Source organism: Zychaea mexicana (assembly GCF_025766255.1).
Source record: "Zychaea mexicana strain RSA 1403 chromosome Unknown BDB00scaffold_61, whole genome shotgun sequence".
In the NCBI taxonomy this organism is placed as follows: domain Eukaryota; kingdom Fungi; phylum Mucoromycota; class Mucoromycetes; order Mucorales; family Lichtheimiaceae; genus Zychaea; species Zychaea mexicana.
The window spans coordinates 90012-108298 of NW_026516724.1; the positions used below are offsets into that span (position 1 = coordinate 90012).

Genomic DNA, 18287 nt, shown 5'->3' on the forward strand with positions numbered 1-18287 from the left:
GCCGTGTCTTCACATTTTCTACCAGCATGTGCCCCGGCGTCTGGCGCTCATAGTGATGCCTTCCACTTTTAAAGCGAAGTTGTTGAAAGCAAATTAGAAGAAAAGGCGTCAAGAAATATAATTTACTTGTGGAAGCTCACATTGCGAGCTTAAAAGCCCAGTTTTTTCAATGGGCCAGTTACAAACACAAGTGTCAAGGCCATATTAAATCCCCCAATTTCATGCATGGCAGTCAACGTCGGCATAACATTCTGCCATGACATTTCAGCCAATCACAGGCCTCTAAGTTGTCTATCCCCCTGCCAACTCAGTTTTCGCCTTCTCTTTCCTCTTCTGCCCACCTTTTTAAACCCCATAATTCCTTGCACACGTCATGTCACCTCATCAACCACTTTCGTATTCTTGTCTCAATCAATGGTTACTGACTGATTACTCTTTTCTCCTTTTATTTTTTCAACATAACTGTAGGAATCGGTCAACAACAGCACGCGACTGATGGCGACGTTTCCAAGCGTTTAGTTCCATTCCCGACTAGTAGTTCTACGACCTGTCGCTCATTTGTTTGAAATGCGTGCATTCATGAGGAGGTTGAACCTGGAATTAGCGCTGCACAGGGCCTATTCAACTAGGTGTGTGCAAGAGGCTTGTGAGGTCTACATCAACAAAAAGCCGAGTGAAACCCTCCCGCTTACTTGCATTGTGAATGGAGTTTAGCTTCTCCCGGCACCTTTTCAACCTGGAGCCGACGCGTCAGCGAAGATGAAGTTCTCAGTCATGGACCTGTGAATGCACGCACTTGGACATTACAACTACGAGCGCAAATACGCATACGACTACGACTACGACTACGAATACAACTACGAACGCAACTACGAATACGAATACGAATACGAACACAACTACGAATACGAATACGAATACGAATACGAATACAACTACGAATACAACTACGAATACAACTACGAATACAACTACGAATACAACTACGAATACAACTACGAATACGGCTACGACTATGAATACGCATACGAATACAACGAATACGAACACGAATACGCGTACGCATACGACTACGACCACGCATACGAATACAACTACGAATACGGACACAACTACGAATACGAATACGAACGGTACAACGAATACAACTCAACCAAAGGAAAAGAACAAGAATAGGAGATGAAGAGAAGCAAAACTTGCAAGTGAAGTGCAGGTTGACTGTTGGTTATAAAATCTGTATCGTTCCTGCTTTAGCTTTTGCTTTTGCTTTGGCTTTGGATTCATTCTCGAATGAACAATATTTTTGGAAGCTAAAGTAGTGGCACCTCTTCGTGGTAGCTTCTGGAAACATTGCTATCAAGCAGTGACTAAGAGCACTACAAATATCATAGTAAACATAATAATCTAATAAATGACTTTTCATACAAAAAGCATATTATCTCTATGGTCTTTGATACTTCTTTGCTTGGTTTCTTTATACGTCTTCTTGGTCGCATGCAATCTCGAATCATTGCAAAAAACAACATTGAATGGTTTATTGGCGTCATAAGAGTTATCGTTGCTGAGCGTTATGCTGCATCCACCGGTGGATCCCGCCTGGTCTGTCAAAGGTGATGGGTACATAAAGAGCATTTGTGACGAAGCGGCCCATTCGTTTGGGGATGCGTCAGTGGTTGCCTGGTATATGTAGTTTGCACGGACAATCCTATTTACTTATAAAGGAATAGCACTAATAGCAGACCCAGTTGTATCATCACCTTGTATTAGGCGAATGCCATCCACAACGGCGACTGCATACATGCGCAAAAAATGGCATAGAATTTCGGTCACTGTTATTAAACCTCTCTCTCTCTCTTCCTCTTCCTTTCTCTGTTTGTCTGTGTGGATATCCTTGTAGAGGGCGCTGTTTGTATGCAAATATTTGGGTTGGCAGGTTTAATCGCTCGCTAAAATGGCGACATATACACCTCAGTGACTGATTCTTAGTTTCGCATCCACTTTTAGTAGGTAATGTATGCGAACTTCATGACCACACCAGTGTTTTCAAGCTGGTTTCCTCCGTTGACTTTGCCTTTGCGATGAGCTTCTTAGCTTTACTTTTACTATGCACCCAGCGCAACTACAGAAGAACCCGTTAATTACAACCAGAAGTGTCCTAAGATTTGTTGAAATGAATTAATCGGGGATGCCAAATGCCTAAAACTGTGGCACTGGAAATCAATGCAATTGGTAAAGGCTGCACTTCTCGTCAATTTACTGTATGCACGTACTCAGGGATCGTAATACATACTACCTAAGTAGGACGAGTGGAGCATATATTTCTCCTGCCTTCATCATATTTAAAAGAATGCCTTTGGCATCTGTAAATGGAAGCTGAAGCTAAAACAGATGTGAGGACTGAGGTGATAAACTAAACCAATAGAATACGTTACCAAAGAAGCTATTAAATGTCGTATTTGTGGCGATTCGTGCAACCGTCACTGAGCGGATTGTGCACATCGTGCAATTTGTTGTTGTAATGCTGCTTATATTGTGCGTCGCAGTTCCTGAATACCTGTGGTTTAATACACCACTGCTGTACCTTCAAAAGTAAATAAATATGATTTAGACAATAAGCGGTCTTTACCCAATGATGACTGGTTGTTATTTATATCGAGTACCAGTACACAGTTCGTTACGTCTTATGGAACAAAGTTACACGTTGAAGTTCTGTTATAGTTCCACAGTTAATTTTTTTTTAAAAATGAAAAATGATGTTGCTCATTGCATGAACAGACTTAACCATAAATTTATATATGTAGGCAATTAACCATCTTATGCTCGTCGGTGCAGCACCTACTTGCATTTTCCTCAAAATTGACTGTACGGTTTTATTTAAAAATATAATACCACTACATTATATCCATTTACAGTAGGCATTTTCAATATGTATCTTCTTCATATTGCTGCCGCGTGCCTTTCTCCAGTTACATTCTCTTTCAGTTCAACTACTTTCTCTAACTTATCATCTTCACCATTACTACTGCTGGTAGTATCCGATGGGTCTCTTGCCGGGTTCTTTTTCCCTGAGTCGAGATGTACTCTTCGTGTAGCTTCTTTGTTACGTAGGACGATCAATGGCCCGCTAAAGATCTAAAAAGATAGACCGGCATTGGCATTTAATGAATAAAAGAAGTACGATAAATACGTGCACTTAAAAATTCGTTTATTTCTTACCGGCTCCATATCTTCCAATGATCTTCCACGAGTTTCTGGGACATAAAGCCACGTAAACATTGTCATTGCCAGTACCGTACTACCAAAGAAAAAGTAGGTGCCATAGGTCAACTGTGTGATCATCAAGGGTGTCACTTTGGCAATTACAGCATTCATAGCCTAATTATATATAGGCAAAGGGAAGATAAAACAGATCAGAAATATGCGAATTCCTCGGCGCTGCAATTCCTTAGATGATACCGTTACTACAGTATTACTCCCAGTTCAATCCTCTGCATAAGGAATCACTCATAGATGGGTGTTACTTACCAAATATATAGCTAGGAGGATACGTAGCAAAAAAAACGAAGCGTGTTATTTATCAATTTTATCGAGTAAATTGAGCAATAGTACTGGAAATGATCTATCATAATATCAAGCTTACCCATTGTGATCGACATGCAGATGGCTCGAATGCGTGTTGGAAAAATTTCAGCGCAAATCACGTACATCAGAGGACCTGCGATTTATATGTACAAAAGAAATTGTTAATATTGCTGCATGTATGTATCTCACTATCAGTATCCAACTCTTTATATTGTGCATGTACCCCAAGAAATTTCGTAACTATGATAGAAATTTTAAGAAAACTGTGAGTATTACTGAAATGTTAGCCACCCATTGACATGTCAAGACTATACTCATTCAAAATTGTTACCCAATAGCAAAAAGGAACAACATGACCATAGCAGCATAGCCTTTACCGCTTACTGAAGACGTTATGCCTGCGGCTGCGGCTACGGCTTGTTCCTTTTCAATGTACATAAGAAGTGCACCCAAGATGTAGAATGAAATAAACATGATGACTGATCCAATGATAAGCGAGTTTCTTCGACCAAAGAAAGGATGGTCCACCATAAAAAAGAACACAAACACAAACACGACCTTGACCGCACCTGGAGTATAGTATGAAAAAACATATGAGTACACATGTTTTCCTCAATCAACGTAGGAGATTTACAAAGCTCAGCGAACAACGATGATCGAAAGCTTACCATAGATACCAGTGGCGAGAATGTCTACGGAGTCACCAGTTACGCCGAGCTGACGTACCATTTCAGGGGCGTAGTAGTTCTAATTAAAATATACCATCATCATGGTAACGTTGTTTATCTCAGTATTTTTATCTTACTGGCACTATCATAAAACTAACGAAGCACTCACTATAGCATTTGTACCGGTCCATTGCTGGCATATACCGATGATAATACCAATGATCAGCCTGCGAACATTAGAAGGCTTGCGCATTTCAGCCCATCGCGTTGCTTTCCCCTCTTTTTCATCTTCGATCGAAGCCAGAATTTCTTCTATCTCTTCTGACACCTTCTCATGAGTTTCGGGCAATACACGGAGTCGACTGAGCGTTTTTCTCATTTCGTCAACTTTGCCTCTAAATATAGTGAATTGTTTACAAACTTTGTATTAGTAAAACTGCTGCTATACCTTTTATTACTCTCGCTGACTTGCTGCTGTATAAATATATAGCACATACTTGCTTCCCAGCCAACGTAAGGATTCAGGAAGGAAAAACATGCCAATAAACATAATTCCACCCGGTATGATTTGTATTCCGAGTGGCGTCTTCCATTGTATGTGGCCAACGGGTAAGTGGCGCAAGCATGCATAATCAACCCTAATAAAACACCATTTGGGTTTGATTTCAAACACTTTAAGCTTCTTTTCCCATATAGCTTTGTACAAAAGCAAAATCCAATAATGACAAATCTTCCTTTCGAACGAGACTAGTTCTACCGATGTATATGTGTTATGTACGTACCAATATGAAAGCATGATGCCAATGACAAGCATAAATTGCCACAAATTGGCCATTCTACCACGGCTGTTCTTATCAGAAATTTCAGCAATATATACAGGAACGACGTTTGCACAGGCCCCGACGCCCACTGATTTAAATCATAAATCAGAACCAATTTAAATCAGTAAGCTTCGTATGTTGTCTTCTTCATCTATAAATCATAACAATATTTTTCTTGTGCATGTTCTCCTTATAGTACATGATTTGCTGTTTAATACTCACTACCACCAACAAATCGTCCTGCCATCATTGCAGCGACCTATTTATTGACGTTCGTCAAAATGTGCCGTGTCATTGCTGTACATAAAGCATAAATTTCACAACGAGCGAAAAGTAATACATACATTAGGAGAAACTACTTGCACAACACTTCCGATGATAAAAACGGCTGCACACACAATAATAGCCGTACGTCGACCAAAAGGATCTATATCGTTGTTTGCAAAAACACATAAAATGGTCCAGTTACTGCCTCTTTGCTTTAAACATATAGTTGGCCTGTAATGCTACTGTACTACGGCCTTTTTACGAACCTGCAGCAAGGTTAATTAGAATGCTTCCTACACAGCCACCAGCTTGCATCATAGACACAATATCTCCTTTAACACGCGCTTCGTATACAGCATCTCCTTGCATTCCGAAAAAAGGACCAAATGTTGGCATTATCAGTACGCCTTTTTGTTTTATGATGATGCACGACAACAGCGAATGTCGTTAAATTAAGTCAGCAAGCACAGACGATATCATTGGTAATAGCGTTAATAACGTTTTTGAAACTTGCCTCAGATTATTGGAAAATGAAAGAGGCGTATACATACCAGATATTACTCCTACGTCGTAGCCTGTAAGCATACCGCCCATAGATACGATAAAAACCGTTAGCAATGACAGGATTCGCATGATATTATGAATGATCAAGCCAAATGAATAAAGCAAAGAAGAAAGAGACTCGTAAATGATCGCATCCTCAGCATCATATGCATTTGTCAACAATGGAACTTCGTGAGAGATACCTTCAATCGCTTCCCACCCTATTTTACAAAATTCAATAGTATCTCTATAATGAGAAATCACCTTGAACTACCGAATTAACGGAAAAGTCTTATGTATTGGAACAAGCTCATAGCTATACCCGATTAATTTAACTTTTTCATTCTGTACATTCAATAGCGTGGAAATATTCTGACTGCAAGATTTGTAAAAGCAATAAAGTTTTGAATCCTGGGTTAATAAATTTGCTTGAATTATAAAAGGTTTTAAGACAAGCGTCATAATTAGAATAAAAAAATTCTGTCACCTGGTACACGATCTGGTACTGTAGTACAGCCTCACATACATAAAACGCGTAAGGTATGGTAATAATAATCCGAGTTCCTGTCGTGGGAGAAGAAAGCGATCGCGCACGCAAATTTCCCAGATATGTTACAAAACCACCATTAAGGATGTCTTTTACCAAAAGAAGCTTTCTCCACAGTTCTCATAAAAACAAGGAGCGTACTAAGGCAATACTAAGGCTGTTCCAGAAGAAGGGAGAAACGAGGTAGAGCATGATGCATATTGTATACCAAAAGCTGACAGCTTCAAGATCTACTTCTGCTGTCAATGTTTTTATATATTTGCACTACGTATTAATAAACGGTCAGTAATATTGCTGCGTAAGAACATTGGTTTTTTCATACAAAACCTATGCACAGAAAATTACAACTTTACCCGAGGTTCTCAGGGTCGATTTACGCTGCTGTCAGCTAAAAGGCGCGATATGATACCTGCTTTCTCGATTTGATATGCAGCTATGTTACACGAAGTTACTTTAAGCTGAGGTGCCATAGGGACCGCTGAAATTTCCCTGGCATCAGCCTCGGGTAAATATAGTTCCGGAGTAAATTCCCTGGCAACCTTCGGGAAAACTGATTACCCGGAAATACCAATACTACCATGCACCTTTTTTCGCGTTTTTTTTAAAAACAGGTATTTTATAGGTGAGAAAAAGAGATGAATAAAGTTAAGAAAAGTTTGACAAGAAATTGAAAAAAGCAGAATATTCTATAATAAAAGGTTTAAGAAAGAGATCATGGAAAGTGGGATTGTATACGGAAAAAAAGATGGCAACCATAGTTATGCATGTCGCGTGTTAGCATTTGTTTCGCGGTAAGTGGTGGGCAACGTGCGTCTGCGGCGTAATTGGGCTACATCACTGAGGTATTCGTCGATGTGGCCACCTGATAGTTGCTGATTGAACCGGTTGCGTTGCTGTTCGTTTATGCTAGCTCTGTATAAATCAGCAACTTCATCAAAACGCCTGTCTTCTTCTTCTAGTTGTAACACCAGTCGTCGTCGACGCTCCCGGCTCCGTTGCATCTCTATTTCAAAGTTGCGCGATTCTTGCTCCCTATCTGGAAGAACTGCAGTTTGAAGAGAAAGGAGGTCGCTTTCTGTTGTTGATTCATCATCACTGATAAAGATGATACTTTGTCGGGAAGGAGGAGGAGTAACAGGAGCAATATTGCGATTAGCAGTAGCAGAGGTGCGGGTCGAGGTCGTGGTGATAGTAGTGATAGTAGCAGCAGCAGGAGTTGTAGTGTGGATGATGCTGGCATTTGTGGTATCGCTGTTGTCATTGTCGTTGTCGTTAGCGAATCCCAAGTCTCTAAAAACGTTGTTGGTGTACTAAAAGCAGTAAAGAGTTATTTATCCTTCTACATAAAAAAATACAGCACACTACGATTTCTTAATATATATATATATACCGGTCTAAACGAAATAAACGGAACACTGGTTTGTCGCAAGATGAAATATGTTCTAGCTGCAAGTCGTTGGTAATTAGAACGCTGGACTAGATGCTTGCAGATTAGATACCGGTTTTGTAGGTAAGCCGGGCAGCCACAGGTCCAATTTTTAATAGAAGGTAAGTACAGTCGATCTGCCTGTATGTTCTCTGGTGTACGATACGCCTTATTCCAGTGTTTAACAAAGTTGTACGCCCATTTGGTGGGCTCGTTACCAGCAACCGTCAAGCTATTGAATTTGTCTTTTACTTTTGGAAAGTACTTGTCGCAAATAACGTATACAAGCATATCCAAGCGAGCACGAGGATGTCTGTACAGGTAGTTACATTTAAGAACCTTCCAGTGTGCTTCGATAAAGTTGTTGGCTCTGCCATACGGAATCCGATTTAGAACAACGCTACGCGCCCACAAACGCCATTGGTTGTATGTATACCAATGCTTGTACATATATATCCAAGCGTCAATTAATCGCCTGGCGCGGCAGTATTCGTAAACCTCTCTGGCAGCACTCTGGTGGATTTCATTGGCAGTTTCGTATTGATTACCTACAACAAATGTAGAGCGATAACATTTAAGCAAGAGCGTGAACTTAAGCAGCGACAGGTCTAATCCGCTAGTAATATATAAGTATAGGATACTACCATTAGGTATCAATGGGTGTCTGTTGTAGTGCTTTCTTACGAGATCGATGATAGCATCTCGATCTTCTTTTCTGCATATGACACCTCTACGACCGCCAATTGATGGGGTGAAGTCGTCACCAATAAAGCCAAACTCGGTTCTTGCTGCTAGGAGATTGTATGTTGGAATACTTGTGGATTTATTCTCGCCTAACTTTTGGCTTATGCTCTTGGCAATATGCCAGATGCAGAGTCGTAAATAACTCTCGCCAAAGACTTGCTGAACGGCATTGATCTGAGATCTGTCTTTGTCGGAAAACACGAAACCAGGATTTAGCCCGAAGTCTTTTAGTCTTCGTAAGAATGCTGCCAATGTGTTGGTTCTTGTGAGTTCTGGTGCTCCTTCGAACGAAGTATAGACCAGATACCCAATGGGATATCCAACGCCATTGGTCATTGCTACGATGCCAAACAACTCGCAGCCCGCACGATTGGTTTTGAACGTCGAATCGATGTAATACTCTTCAACGTATTGGCATGATGCCAACTTTTCAAAAAATGGAGTGATAAATCCAACAGCAACAGCATGATCATCTCGTCTCCAAAACATCTAATTTTTATTTAAGTGTATAAGATTCTATATGCTACGTTTGATTCTATCTGTCTCTAGCTTTTAAAGCAAAGAGAAGGTTGATGATTAGTAATTATCATATCACATACCTCCACAAAACCAATGTTGTTGTATCTTCGAAGAAGCAGGCGAGTTGATATCATTTGGTCGTCATGCAAGCGGTACATTGACTGGAATCCTACCGACCACCAGTAATATACCTGCATGGTCGTGAGGCTCCGCGTCATGTCAGGATACCTTGTTTTTACTGCCTCGTACAAAGTCGACGCATCGATACCCCGTTCTGTTGCTCGCTCGGTTATATATTGTCTTACAACCATGGGAACAGCATTTCGTCTTGTTTCTCGATCTGAATCCACTCGATCGTGATTAATCGGATGGCGAATGTTAAGTTCGATATAGCCGAGCTCCTTTTTAATAGTGCCTTTTACGCGACCATAGCATTCAAAAGCTGGAAGCCTATGGTTCATGCGTACAAGGAGATGTTCGGCCGTCTGTTGTTGTATCTCCTGGGATCTGTGACAATATGCTCCGAAGGAAATGTTTGTCGAGAGCTCTGGATCTCCAATATTTTTAATAAGATATGTGTATTGGTCGCATCGGTGCACTTCCTCCAATATCCTTTCAACTAAATCAGCTGGATCCATCGCCTCCATATACGGTTCAATACAGATATAACCATGAAATGCATAAATCTGCAACAATATTGGTTACTTATCTAAAGAATACAATTGGTCTATTACAAAGCTACACATACCTCGCTTCCGTCAGTATCTGCATGAGCAGGGTAAACCTCATGCAACTCATCCAACTGCAGCATATCGTCCAAAGCAACGATTTCTAGAGGCGTTCGCTCAAAGCGGCAAGGGGAGCAAGTCCTAAAAGGCTTTGTTGCGCCTCTGAACAGGCGTCCTGGTTTGGCCTGGTAACAATCAGTACACTCGTAAGTGCTTTCCTCGTCAAACGTGCCTTCCGCAATTGAACGAATCTGTGGATGACCAGTGTTGCCGCGATTACGAAGACGAAATGCATCACCGGTAATGGGGTTGATCGGTGCTCCACCAGAAAAAATATCAATGGTAATGTCACTGTTCATTTCGTGTACGAGAAAGTAGTAATAGGAACAAGGATGAAAATAATTATAACAAACAAAAAAAAATTGGTGCATGGTGGTATAGGTATTCCCGGGTAATCAATTTTCCCGAAGGATGCCAGGGAATTTACTCCGGAACTATATTTACCCGAGGCTGATGCCAGGGAAATTTCAGCGGTCCTATGAACCGCTTTAAGCTGCTAGCGTGGATCGATAAAAACTTTCTACGAGAGTGCTATGTTATTGATATAATAAGGTAGTCTAAACACTGCTAATAGTGGAGATCGATAGAGTATATGTAAAAGCTTCCACGTTCTTGTTTCACATGCGTAGTTAAACCAGAACCATGTACAAGACAAATGAACTGCCACGGGCAGGAGCAGAATGTGTTTATTGCATACACTAAAACATTAGACATCGATGGCTTTGCTGGGAAAAGCTTATTATCGAAGTTTGGGAATATTTGCTCAGTTGTTATCGACCGATTTGTTTAAACTACTTAATCGTTCTTTCAAGACGGCTAACGGCTCTTTTTGTAGACTAGAGGCAGCCATGCTTTGTAATTTGGACTTTTGCTCAGAAGATACTATAAGAGATAAAGAAGAGTAATGATGAGCATCGGTATAGCATATGTTAATACCTCGGGGCCCTTGCTCATTGTTTTCTGTACCACTTTTACAATCTAAACGAAGCTTACATTTACACGACGAAACAAGTGCATCTAGTACGTCCACTGTTGCTGTTCGAATCGCAGAATACTTGAGATCGTTCAGGCGAGCGTTACAGGTGTCAAGAACACGGTTTAGCAAACTGTCGTTCACATGTTGAGAGTCGACACGCTCGAAAAACAGCTTTAAACTCTCCAAAATGGACAATTGGACGTTCCATACATTGCCCTCCAAATTGCCAATCAATGTCTGGCAGATCTTTTCTGTTTGTTGGTCCTCCGCTATAAGTAGAATATTTTAGATCTACTAGTTCTTCTGTGAAAAGTAGCCTCAAATATTCTCAACAAACTTACCATGATCAATGAACGTTTTTGGTTTGTACGCAGCTACCAAGGTTCTGAATGCATTTGCCTTGATCATCAAAAGAAGAGGCTTTGCATTGTCGTTTTCGTCGTCTTCTGCTGCTTCGTCTTCGTCAATTTCACAAAGCTCCGTAAGAAATGTTTGCGCTTGTTTTAGAATATCGACGCGACCAGAGAAGGTGTCGGCAAACACTTTGAAGGACGCCAAAGCGTGCCGTTGATATAGTCTGTTTTTACGTTTGCATTCACGGACCATAATCTAACCGAAGTTTGGGAGTATACAACAGCGTTGGTTGAGTATGTAGTCTAATTACGTTTACCATATTGATCGAGTACGATCTCATACCTTGACAGCTTCATCGAGTGTGGGCTCCTTGCCCTGTTCCTCAAAATAGCTTTGCGCCGAAACGCACAGTTGCACAAAGGCTTCCAAAACGTGCTCCTTGCCAGTCCATGATCGTGTTGCAAGCGTTGACACCATGACCGGCATAAGCTTATCTGCACGCTGAGCAATTGCTTTGCCTCCTATTTTGCACATGTCGGCAATTGCCAAGGCAGCTGTCTGCTTCGTTGCCCAGGAAGGGGATGATAACAGAGGCTGGGCAAAATCGATAATTTCATCGGCATGGATCGTGACCAAGCTGCGTGTGCCGGATGTCAGGTTCTCCCAAGCAGCAGCCCAAATTTTTTTAATACCTTCATCTGGGTCGTGTTCACCAAGATAGATCAGTGGAACAATTTCCGAAGCAACAGCATTCATACGGTCTGTGGCAAATCGAGTCATATCTGCCGCTGTGAGCGCACTGGCTGAATGTGCATCTTCATCTGTTATAGGGAAACGTAGGAAGTGTAAGCTAGCCTCTTATATATTTTTGTAATTTGAAAAGAAAACATGACCGGCTCTGTACCTGTGTCCTCAATATACAGTTTCTTCAAGTGCCGAACGAAGGAGCATATCTTGTCGAATGTGGCCAGCTGACATACATAGCCCGAGGCCGTGGCAAATGCTTTACGAATAACAGGATTCTTTGATCGGATAGCTCCACTAAGTGTCTTCAGGAATGTGTCTGCGTAAGGCTTAAACGCTCCTCGACGGTTCATCACCAACGTCACGATGAACCGTGCACAGCCCGCCTAAAATAGTAAGAAGTCATTCATTCAGTATTTGTTTCGCATGTAAAAATGCTGAGCAATAAATGAGTATGCCTTCCTGGTTTCACATTATACCTTTGTGGGAAGACCAGTTCCTTTTTTGACAATGCTAATTATACGAGGTGAAAGCTCCTTCATAACATCGTCGTCGATCTGATTAACGCAGTGCTCGATTCCTTCCATCATAGGTGAGTTTTTAGCACCACTAAGTCGAGCACTATCGAGCTTATAACAGGGAACGCAAGACAGCGTGTAAGTACAAATCGCTCAGCATATCCGTTTTTGTAAGATCTCGTTCTTTACCTGTTCTTGAGTGATATTATATTTATCTGCATGGAAAGTAAGATAGTTCATCGCTTGAGGCTCCATTGCTTGAAAGGGGAGAAGATGAGTTTGGTTAAATTATTGAAGAGGCGCAATTGTTTTTGGGAGACATTGATTCCAATCTGAAGCAACAAACTTACAAGACAAAGACTGCAGCAAAGTGTCGATAATTTCAGGGACAAAGGTTTTCAATAAGGATGCGCCAGTCTTGCAAATACGTAACAGAGCGTCCAAGCTGAATTTGCGCACGTCCTCTGCATCAGAAACAATGCCTTTCTCCAACAAGAACGGCATGACAATGCTCATAACCTTGACACCGTCACTAGTGGATACAACTGTAGGATCACAGTAATGCACCGTCAACTTAGTCAACTGCTTGCATGTCTGTGTTGCTGCTCGTCGAACAGATTCTTTAATATCGTCCAACGCGCGGAAAGACATTTTCCACAGTCGTTCAAGATAGGGTTCGATTTGCGCAAGCTGTCGACCTTGAACTAGATCGGTCACTGCTGCACAAGAAGCCTCACGTACACGCCACTGATGGCTACCAAGTCCAGACAAAATGTCTTCCATGATTACGTCGAAGTACTTGTCAACCGCCTTCTGGTTGTCTTTCACCAATGATCGCCAGATGGTTTTCATTGTCTGGTTTACTTGACCGTTCGGATCGAATTGATAGCGGTAAAGTTTTGGTACCAAGCGAGGTAAATATGGCTCCAGTTCCTTTTCAGCCAGGCTCATGAGGTTTTGAAATCCGAATGCTGCACCACGTCGTGACGTCCACATGGCATTGTGGTTAGCAAGGCTCATAAACTTGTAGATGAGATCCGGCTGGTTTAGTTCAGAGGCCAACGAGCATAATTCTTTATAGGTGGTGATGGAGTTGCCGTCAGGGGTAGTACCCAGAGCGCCCTCTTCAAACAAAACAGTGTTGTCGGTGACAGACTGTGCTTGGATACTTCGTCCTTCCGTGAACGTGCCAACAAGCGAGTACAACATATCTTCTTTGATCTTGGCATCGCCGTATTCGTACACCAATCCCAAACCTTTGGAGGCAACTTCTTGCGTAAAGTCTAAACATAGAAATGTTGATGTGTCAGTGCTGTTTGGCTGCTACAGTGACCGTGATGCAATCAATGCTGGGACTACTTACCATCTCTATCAGCAATAAGTCTTGAGAATGCAGCATGTAGCACACCCAAATTGTTCTAATCAACACTTATTAGTAAGTAACATATTCTTATTCTGCTTTTGCTAATAAACAAATCATTGCTTATCATACCTGAATAAGAGGTTGATCCTTGCCAAACTTCAAGATAGACAAAAACCATATACACGACGCCTTTCTATACCATGCGCGGTCGCTTACAACGTAAACCCGTGCAATCTTTTCAATGACGGTTTGGAATAACTCAGTCCGTTTTTGATAATCGGAACGATCCAAGTTTTGAAGTAACGCCATATCGTCGATATCTTTGTGCTTTTGCATTGCTTGGGAATCCCAGCCGAATGCAACCACAGACAAAGCTTCGCCACCAGCAAAGAAGAGCTCGACTTGTTTTGTATCAGCCGAAGCGAATAGTGTATCAATGACTAAACTTGTAACGGTGCTTTCGCTTGGCAACGGAATCGATAACTGGCCGAGCGTCAAGATAGCTTGTTCTTGTACTTTGGGTTCCTTGCATGTCTTGATTAAACGAGCCAGTTTTTCCGCCAAGTCCTGTGAAGATAATGGATCGTTGTTCGCATTGCCGGTGCTGTCGACGTCCATTTTTGCCTTCTTATCTTTATCGTCATTGTCGTCGTCATCGCTATCACGCTTTCGTTTTACAGTCAAGAATCCCAAAAGCTGCGTTCGACCAATTTCTCCAAGGCCAAGGCAGGCGGCCGCAGCCAACATATTAAACACTGCACCAGGGGCACCTTCCAAGTAAGACGCTAGACAATGGACACATTGGCGGACGACATCAGTGCTAAGCGGCCGTGCTCTGTAATTGCATCGACTGATCAGATAGCCAATGGTCAACAACGCGCCGTGGACCTTTTCAATTCCCATGCCATTCTTGTTTGTGGCGGCGTTCTTGTCCGCTATGCCTACGAGCTCTGAAAGCAGCTCTTGGATGGCGTCTTGTGTAACGGATGGATCCGTAGCGATAATGCCGTAAATCCGAGACATTGTATCACGCGCGTCTTGCTTCTTGGAGAAGATTAAAGCCTTGAAAAAGTCTAGCCTTCCTTGAAACGCGCCTGCAATCGCTGGTGGGCCCAGCGACACTACCTCCAAAAGACATTTGGCACCCGTTGAAAGCAGCACTGGATCTGGACAATTTGAATAAAATTTGTAAATTAAGTAAGAAAGCAAGATTTTTGTTGTATAGCAAGTCCGTAGTTTGTCGATGGAATATACTAACCTTTAAGATTTTGATCTAAGGAGCTTTCGATGAACTTCATCCATAGTTCAACAGCTCTACGCTTTTCAAGGTCACCGCCCAGCCAGCTGTCAACCAAATACTTTTTGAAATTGTCCATCACCACCGGGTCATCAGACATTCCATTGTCCACCTTGGATTCGGCATACTCGTCGATCAAGATCGTTTCTGGATTGGCTTCCAAAACCAAAATCACACGCGCAAATCGTAATATTTCAGAGTAAACTTCAAGTGGATAGCCTTGGATGACGGGCGATTTTGAATCGTAGACATATTGATCGTTAGGTCGATTTTCTGTCAAATAGACTATTAAATCATGGAATTTAGGAAGGGCTGAAGGAGGGACGATTGCGTTGGCACTGGAGAGGACACCGGACTCGCTTTGAGTAAATGGATGTAGGCCGCGCATGGATTCTTCCTTGACTTCAAGTTTGGTAACACCGGCAGAGGTGCCTAGCAGACATACATAGCGAGCAAACACGGATGAAAATGGATAGACAGCATTGGCGTACTTAAGCGCCATGTAGCGTGAATAAGAATTCGTCTACAGCAAAGTTTGATACTGGATCGTCAGCATATTGGTTTGCAACCATAGGAGTAAATATACTTTAGTAAAATGGAGATAGACCTTTTGAACACTATCAAGGATAATATCTTGTACGTCCTTATAGACAACTGAGTCTTCAGGAAGCTTGGTATATACATCAATTATGGATGAAAGTGCATCTTGTACATAAGTGCGAACGGCAGGTTGCTCGGTTTCGAGGCTTTCAAAAAATTGGCGCAGGATAGTAACATTCTTCAAAGCAGCAGCAGGGACTAGACTCAAAAAATTAGTCATAAAAAAACAATAATAAAAAGAAACGGCCAGCTCTGCCCTTTTTCTTCTTTTTAATGCTCACCTTTTCGGCATATCAGTCCAACACCAATGTAAGCATAACCTTTGATGCTTTCAGCATCTATAGAATTTCGTCAGATCCGAAATCATTAATGTATTACCAAACATGTATTTAAGGTGACACAGCATGAATCAAAACTTACCATGGCCTGACACATGTCCCGTTTGATCAATATACTTCAGCAACCCGGAGATCATAATTGGTGCAATAGGTGCAATACTTTTTGCGTCCGCCTAATTTTTTAGTTATTACCCAAGTATCGATGTTTTATTTTGATTGATCTTGAATCTTCACATTAGTAGTAAGAATATGTACCATTCTGGCGACCCATTGTAGAAATGACATAGTGGATCGACGTAGCTTCAAATTGGATAGTGGTCCTAGCAGAACGTCAGAATATGAATTGCGTAAGTATGATAAGAAAAATACGATATCAAGTTCATCAGCGAAGACCTTTTTCGCCTGCAATTACCATATATGCCATCAAATACGACTTGTACCATAAGTGCAGCCATGTTCGTTGCGGCGATTGATTTAGACAAATAGTTCAATATTCGTACTTTGACAGGCGTGCTCGCTGCTGCTCTTCGGTCATCTGTAGCAATCGAAACCGAGTGGTTAAAAAAATACATCACAAACCACTATAGTCCACCCGCCTCCATCTTTAAAAGGCACCAGACCCTTTTAATTTACCAGTGTTTGTCGGCTTTGTTCCCAAATACAAGTTGTACAGTGACTTTATCACCTGAACCTTTTCCAAATCCACACTGCCCGTCCATCGTCGTAACCCATCCTCACTCGTGCTGACGACTTCATGGTTTGCATCACATGCACCAGCGATGAGAATACTTAATCGTTCGTCGTCCGTAAACACGTGGGACAATACGAACTTCAATACACCAAGCTGATTATCATATACAGTTAGTCTAATCTTGACAGATATGTTCTATTATTATTTTTTGAATAAAAAAACACCTACTTTAGCGTTGGAAAGACGTTGGTGAGACCAGCTGGTTTTGCCCTTATTAGTAATGACATTAACAGCGTTTGGACTTAATCCAGCATAGACTGCTGTAGGCGGCTGCGATGATAGTTCGTTCGATGATGATGATGATGATGCTGCTGCGTTGTTGCTATTGGCTGACGACGGTTGATATAGCATTAAATCCAAAAAGAATCGGAGTATCATCGTCGGATCTTCCGGATGGCTATCAAATCCAAAGACATCTTCACGCGCCTTCTTTTGTCCCTCAACCGTCATGTCCCATTTTTGAAGGGCCTTGAATATCATAACCCCATGCATCCGTTAATCAACTTGAATGTAAATTCACTCCTTTTAATTTTTTTTCTGAATTACCGGTAATATCATGTGAAAAATGGTGACCCGCTGAGGTTCTGGTCGCCGAGAAATGCCTTTCAGTAAACTTGGGATATGCTTTGCTGTCTCGTCGATATCCATTCTGTCGACGCACATTTCTAGATAGATAATGGTAAAGTTCTTGACCATAGCTGACAGCTCATCATTCATGAATTGTTGTAATAGCGCGTCGAATGGTAGCTTGATGGATTTGTTCAGCTTTGCCCGTCTGTTGATATGCGACAGTAATTCCATCACCTTTTAAAAAACGTACTTTAGCTTTATCGCACTATATTCTTAACTCTCCCCTCCAAATGTCTCATTTTTATGAAAGTATCATACTTTGCGTCGCACTTTTTCATGAGGACTGGCTAGTTTCAACAGGACAGGAGCAAGAAACAGGTTGATGCATCGCTCCAGCTGTGCATCTGTGTTGCACATTGCTATTTTGAGCTCAACGTTCTCTATAAAAGAAATGGAGATTTAGCGATCTTGCAAACAGGAAACTTGCTCGCCGTTCAAGAGTATTTCATTTTACCGAGAAGTTGTAGCTCGTTGCTAGCCATGTCGATCGTTTATGTTTGCAAAATTGTTAAAAGAAGGTACACGCGTCAAATATGCCACGCACTAATTTCAACCTATTTTAAACCAATTTGAAACTCAAAAAACGTTGTCAGTGCGCATACGTAATGCATAGATGTTTTCAAAGGTATTGTCTACTTCGTTACTAAGCATAGTGCGCTGCAGCTATGGATATGTGCCAATTATGACTTTCTGTCATAAATATAGTCCTGACACATCATATTCCACATCATTCCGATCTTCGGTTGCACTGCAACTAATTCCTCCTTTTCAAGCAGTGTAGCGATAAACTTTGCTGCAACGGCTCTTTATC

The 18287-nt window shown here is 41.6% G+C and overlaps 3 protein-coding genes across 3 annotated transcripts; all 3 read right to left on the reverse strand.

Annotated features, from left to right (window-relative positions):
• Window positions 1-2937: 2937 nt before the first annotated feature.
• Window positions 2938-5734, reverse strand: BDB00DRAFT_874583 (general substrate transporter; the record flags this gene model as incomplete). Its single annotated transcript, XM_053127236.1, has 13 exons — window positions 2938-3132; window positions 3217-3375; window positions 3526-3536; window positions 3641-3715; window positions 3806-3822; window positions 3914-4151; window positions 4251-4329; window positions 4420-4645; window positions 4748-4888; window positions 5033-5159; window positions 5294-5330; window positions 5416-5498; window positions 5605-5734. 13 exons carry the CDS (start codon window positions 5732-5734, stop codon window positions 2938-2940), a joined length of 1518 nt encoding a protein of 505 aa, XP_052977456.1.
• A 13-nt stretch (window positions 5735-5747) lies between these two features.
• BDB00DRAFT_511246 (uncharacterized protein) lies at window positions 5748-6024 on the reverse strand. Its single transcript, XM_053117665.1, has one exon. It carries the CDS (start codon window positions 5969-5971, stop codon window positions 5786-5788), a length of 186 nt encoding a protein of 61 aa, XP_052977457.1. The 5' UTR covers window positions 5972-6024; the 3' UTR covers window positions 5748-5785.
• Window positions 6025-10505: 4481 nt separating this feature from the next.
• BDB00DRAFT_834196 (proteasome stabiliser-domain-containing protein) lies at window positions 10506-17995 on the reverse strand. Its single transcript, XM_053124319.1, has 21 exons — window positions 17931-17995; window positions 17735-17856; window positions 17393-17650; window positions 17015-17314; window positions 16729-16939; window positions 16508-16630; window positions 16351-16415; window positions 16178-16268; window positions 16039-16095; window positions 15765-15955; window positions 15119-15680; window positions 13990-15026; window positions 13861-13915; window positions 12848-13780; window positions 12687-12754; window positions 12459-12608; window positions 12140-12365; window positions 11578-12056; window positions 11223-11490; window positions 10899-11150; window positions 10506-10787 (listed from the first exon to the last, which is right to left on the reverse strand). Exons 1-21 carry the CDS (start codon window positions 17956-17958, stop codon window positions 10669-10671), a joined length of 5595 nt encoding a protein of 1864 aa, XP_052977458.1. The 5' UTR covers window positions 17959-17995; the 3' UTR covers window positions 10506-10668.
• Window positions 17996-18287: the final 292 nt, after the last annotated feature.

What these genes read in the sequence shown, in the direction of transcription:
- BDB00DRAFT_511246 (XM_053117665.1), bottom strand. Translation starts at nt 5,971, where the DNA reads ATGCGAATCCTGTCATTGCTAACGGTTTTTATCGTATCTATGGGCGGT.
- BDB00DRAFT_834196 (XM_053124319.1), bottom strand. Translation starts at nt 17,958, where the DNA reads ATGGCTAGCAACGAGCTACAACTTCTCG. An exon ending in AACGTCTTTCCAACGCTAAA is followed by an intron (nt 16,940 to 17,014) that starts GTAGGTGTTTTT and finishes TATGATAATCAG; the next exon opens with CTTGGTGTATTGAAGTTCGT. An exon ending in AGGATCAACCTCTTATTCAG is followed by an intron (nt 13,916 to 13,989) that starts GTATGATAAGCA and finishes AGTGTTGATTAG; the next exon opens with AACAATTTGGGTGTGCTACA.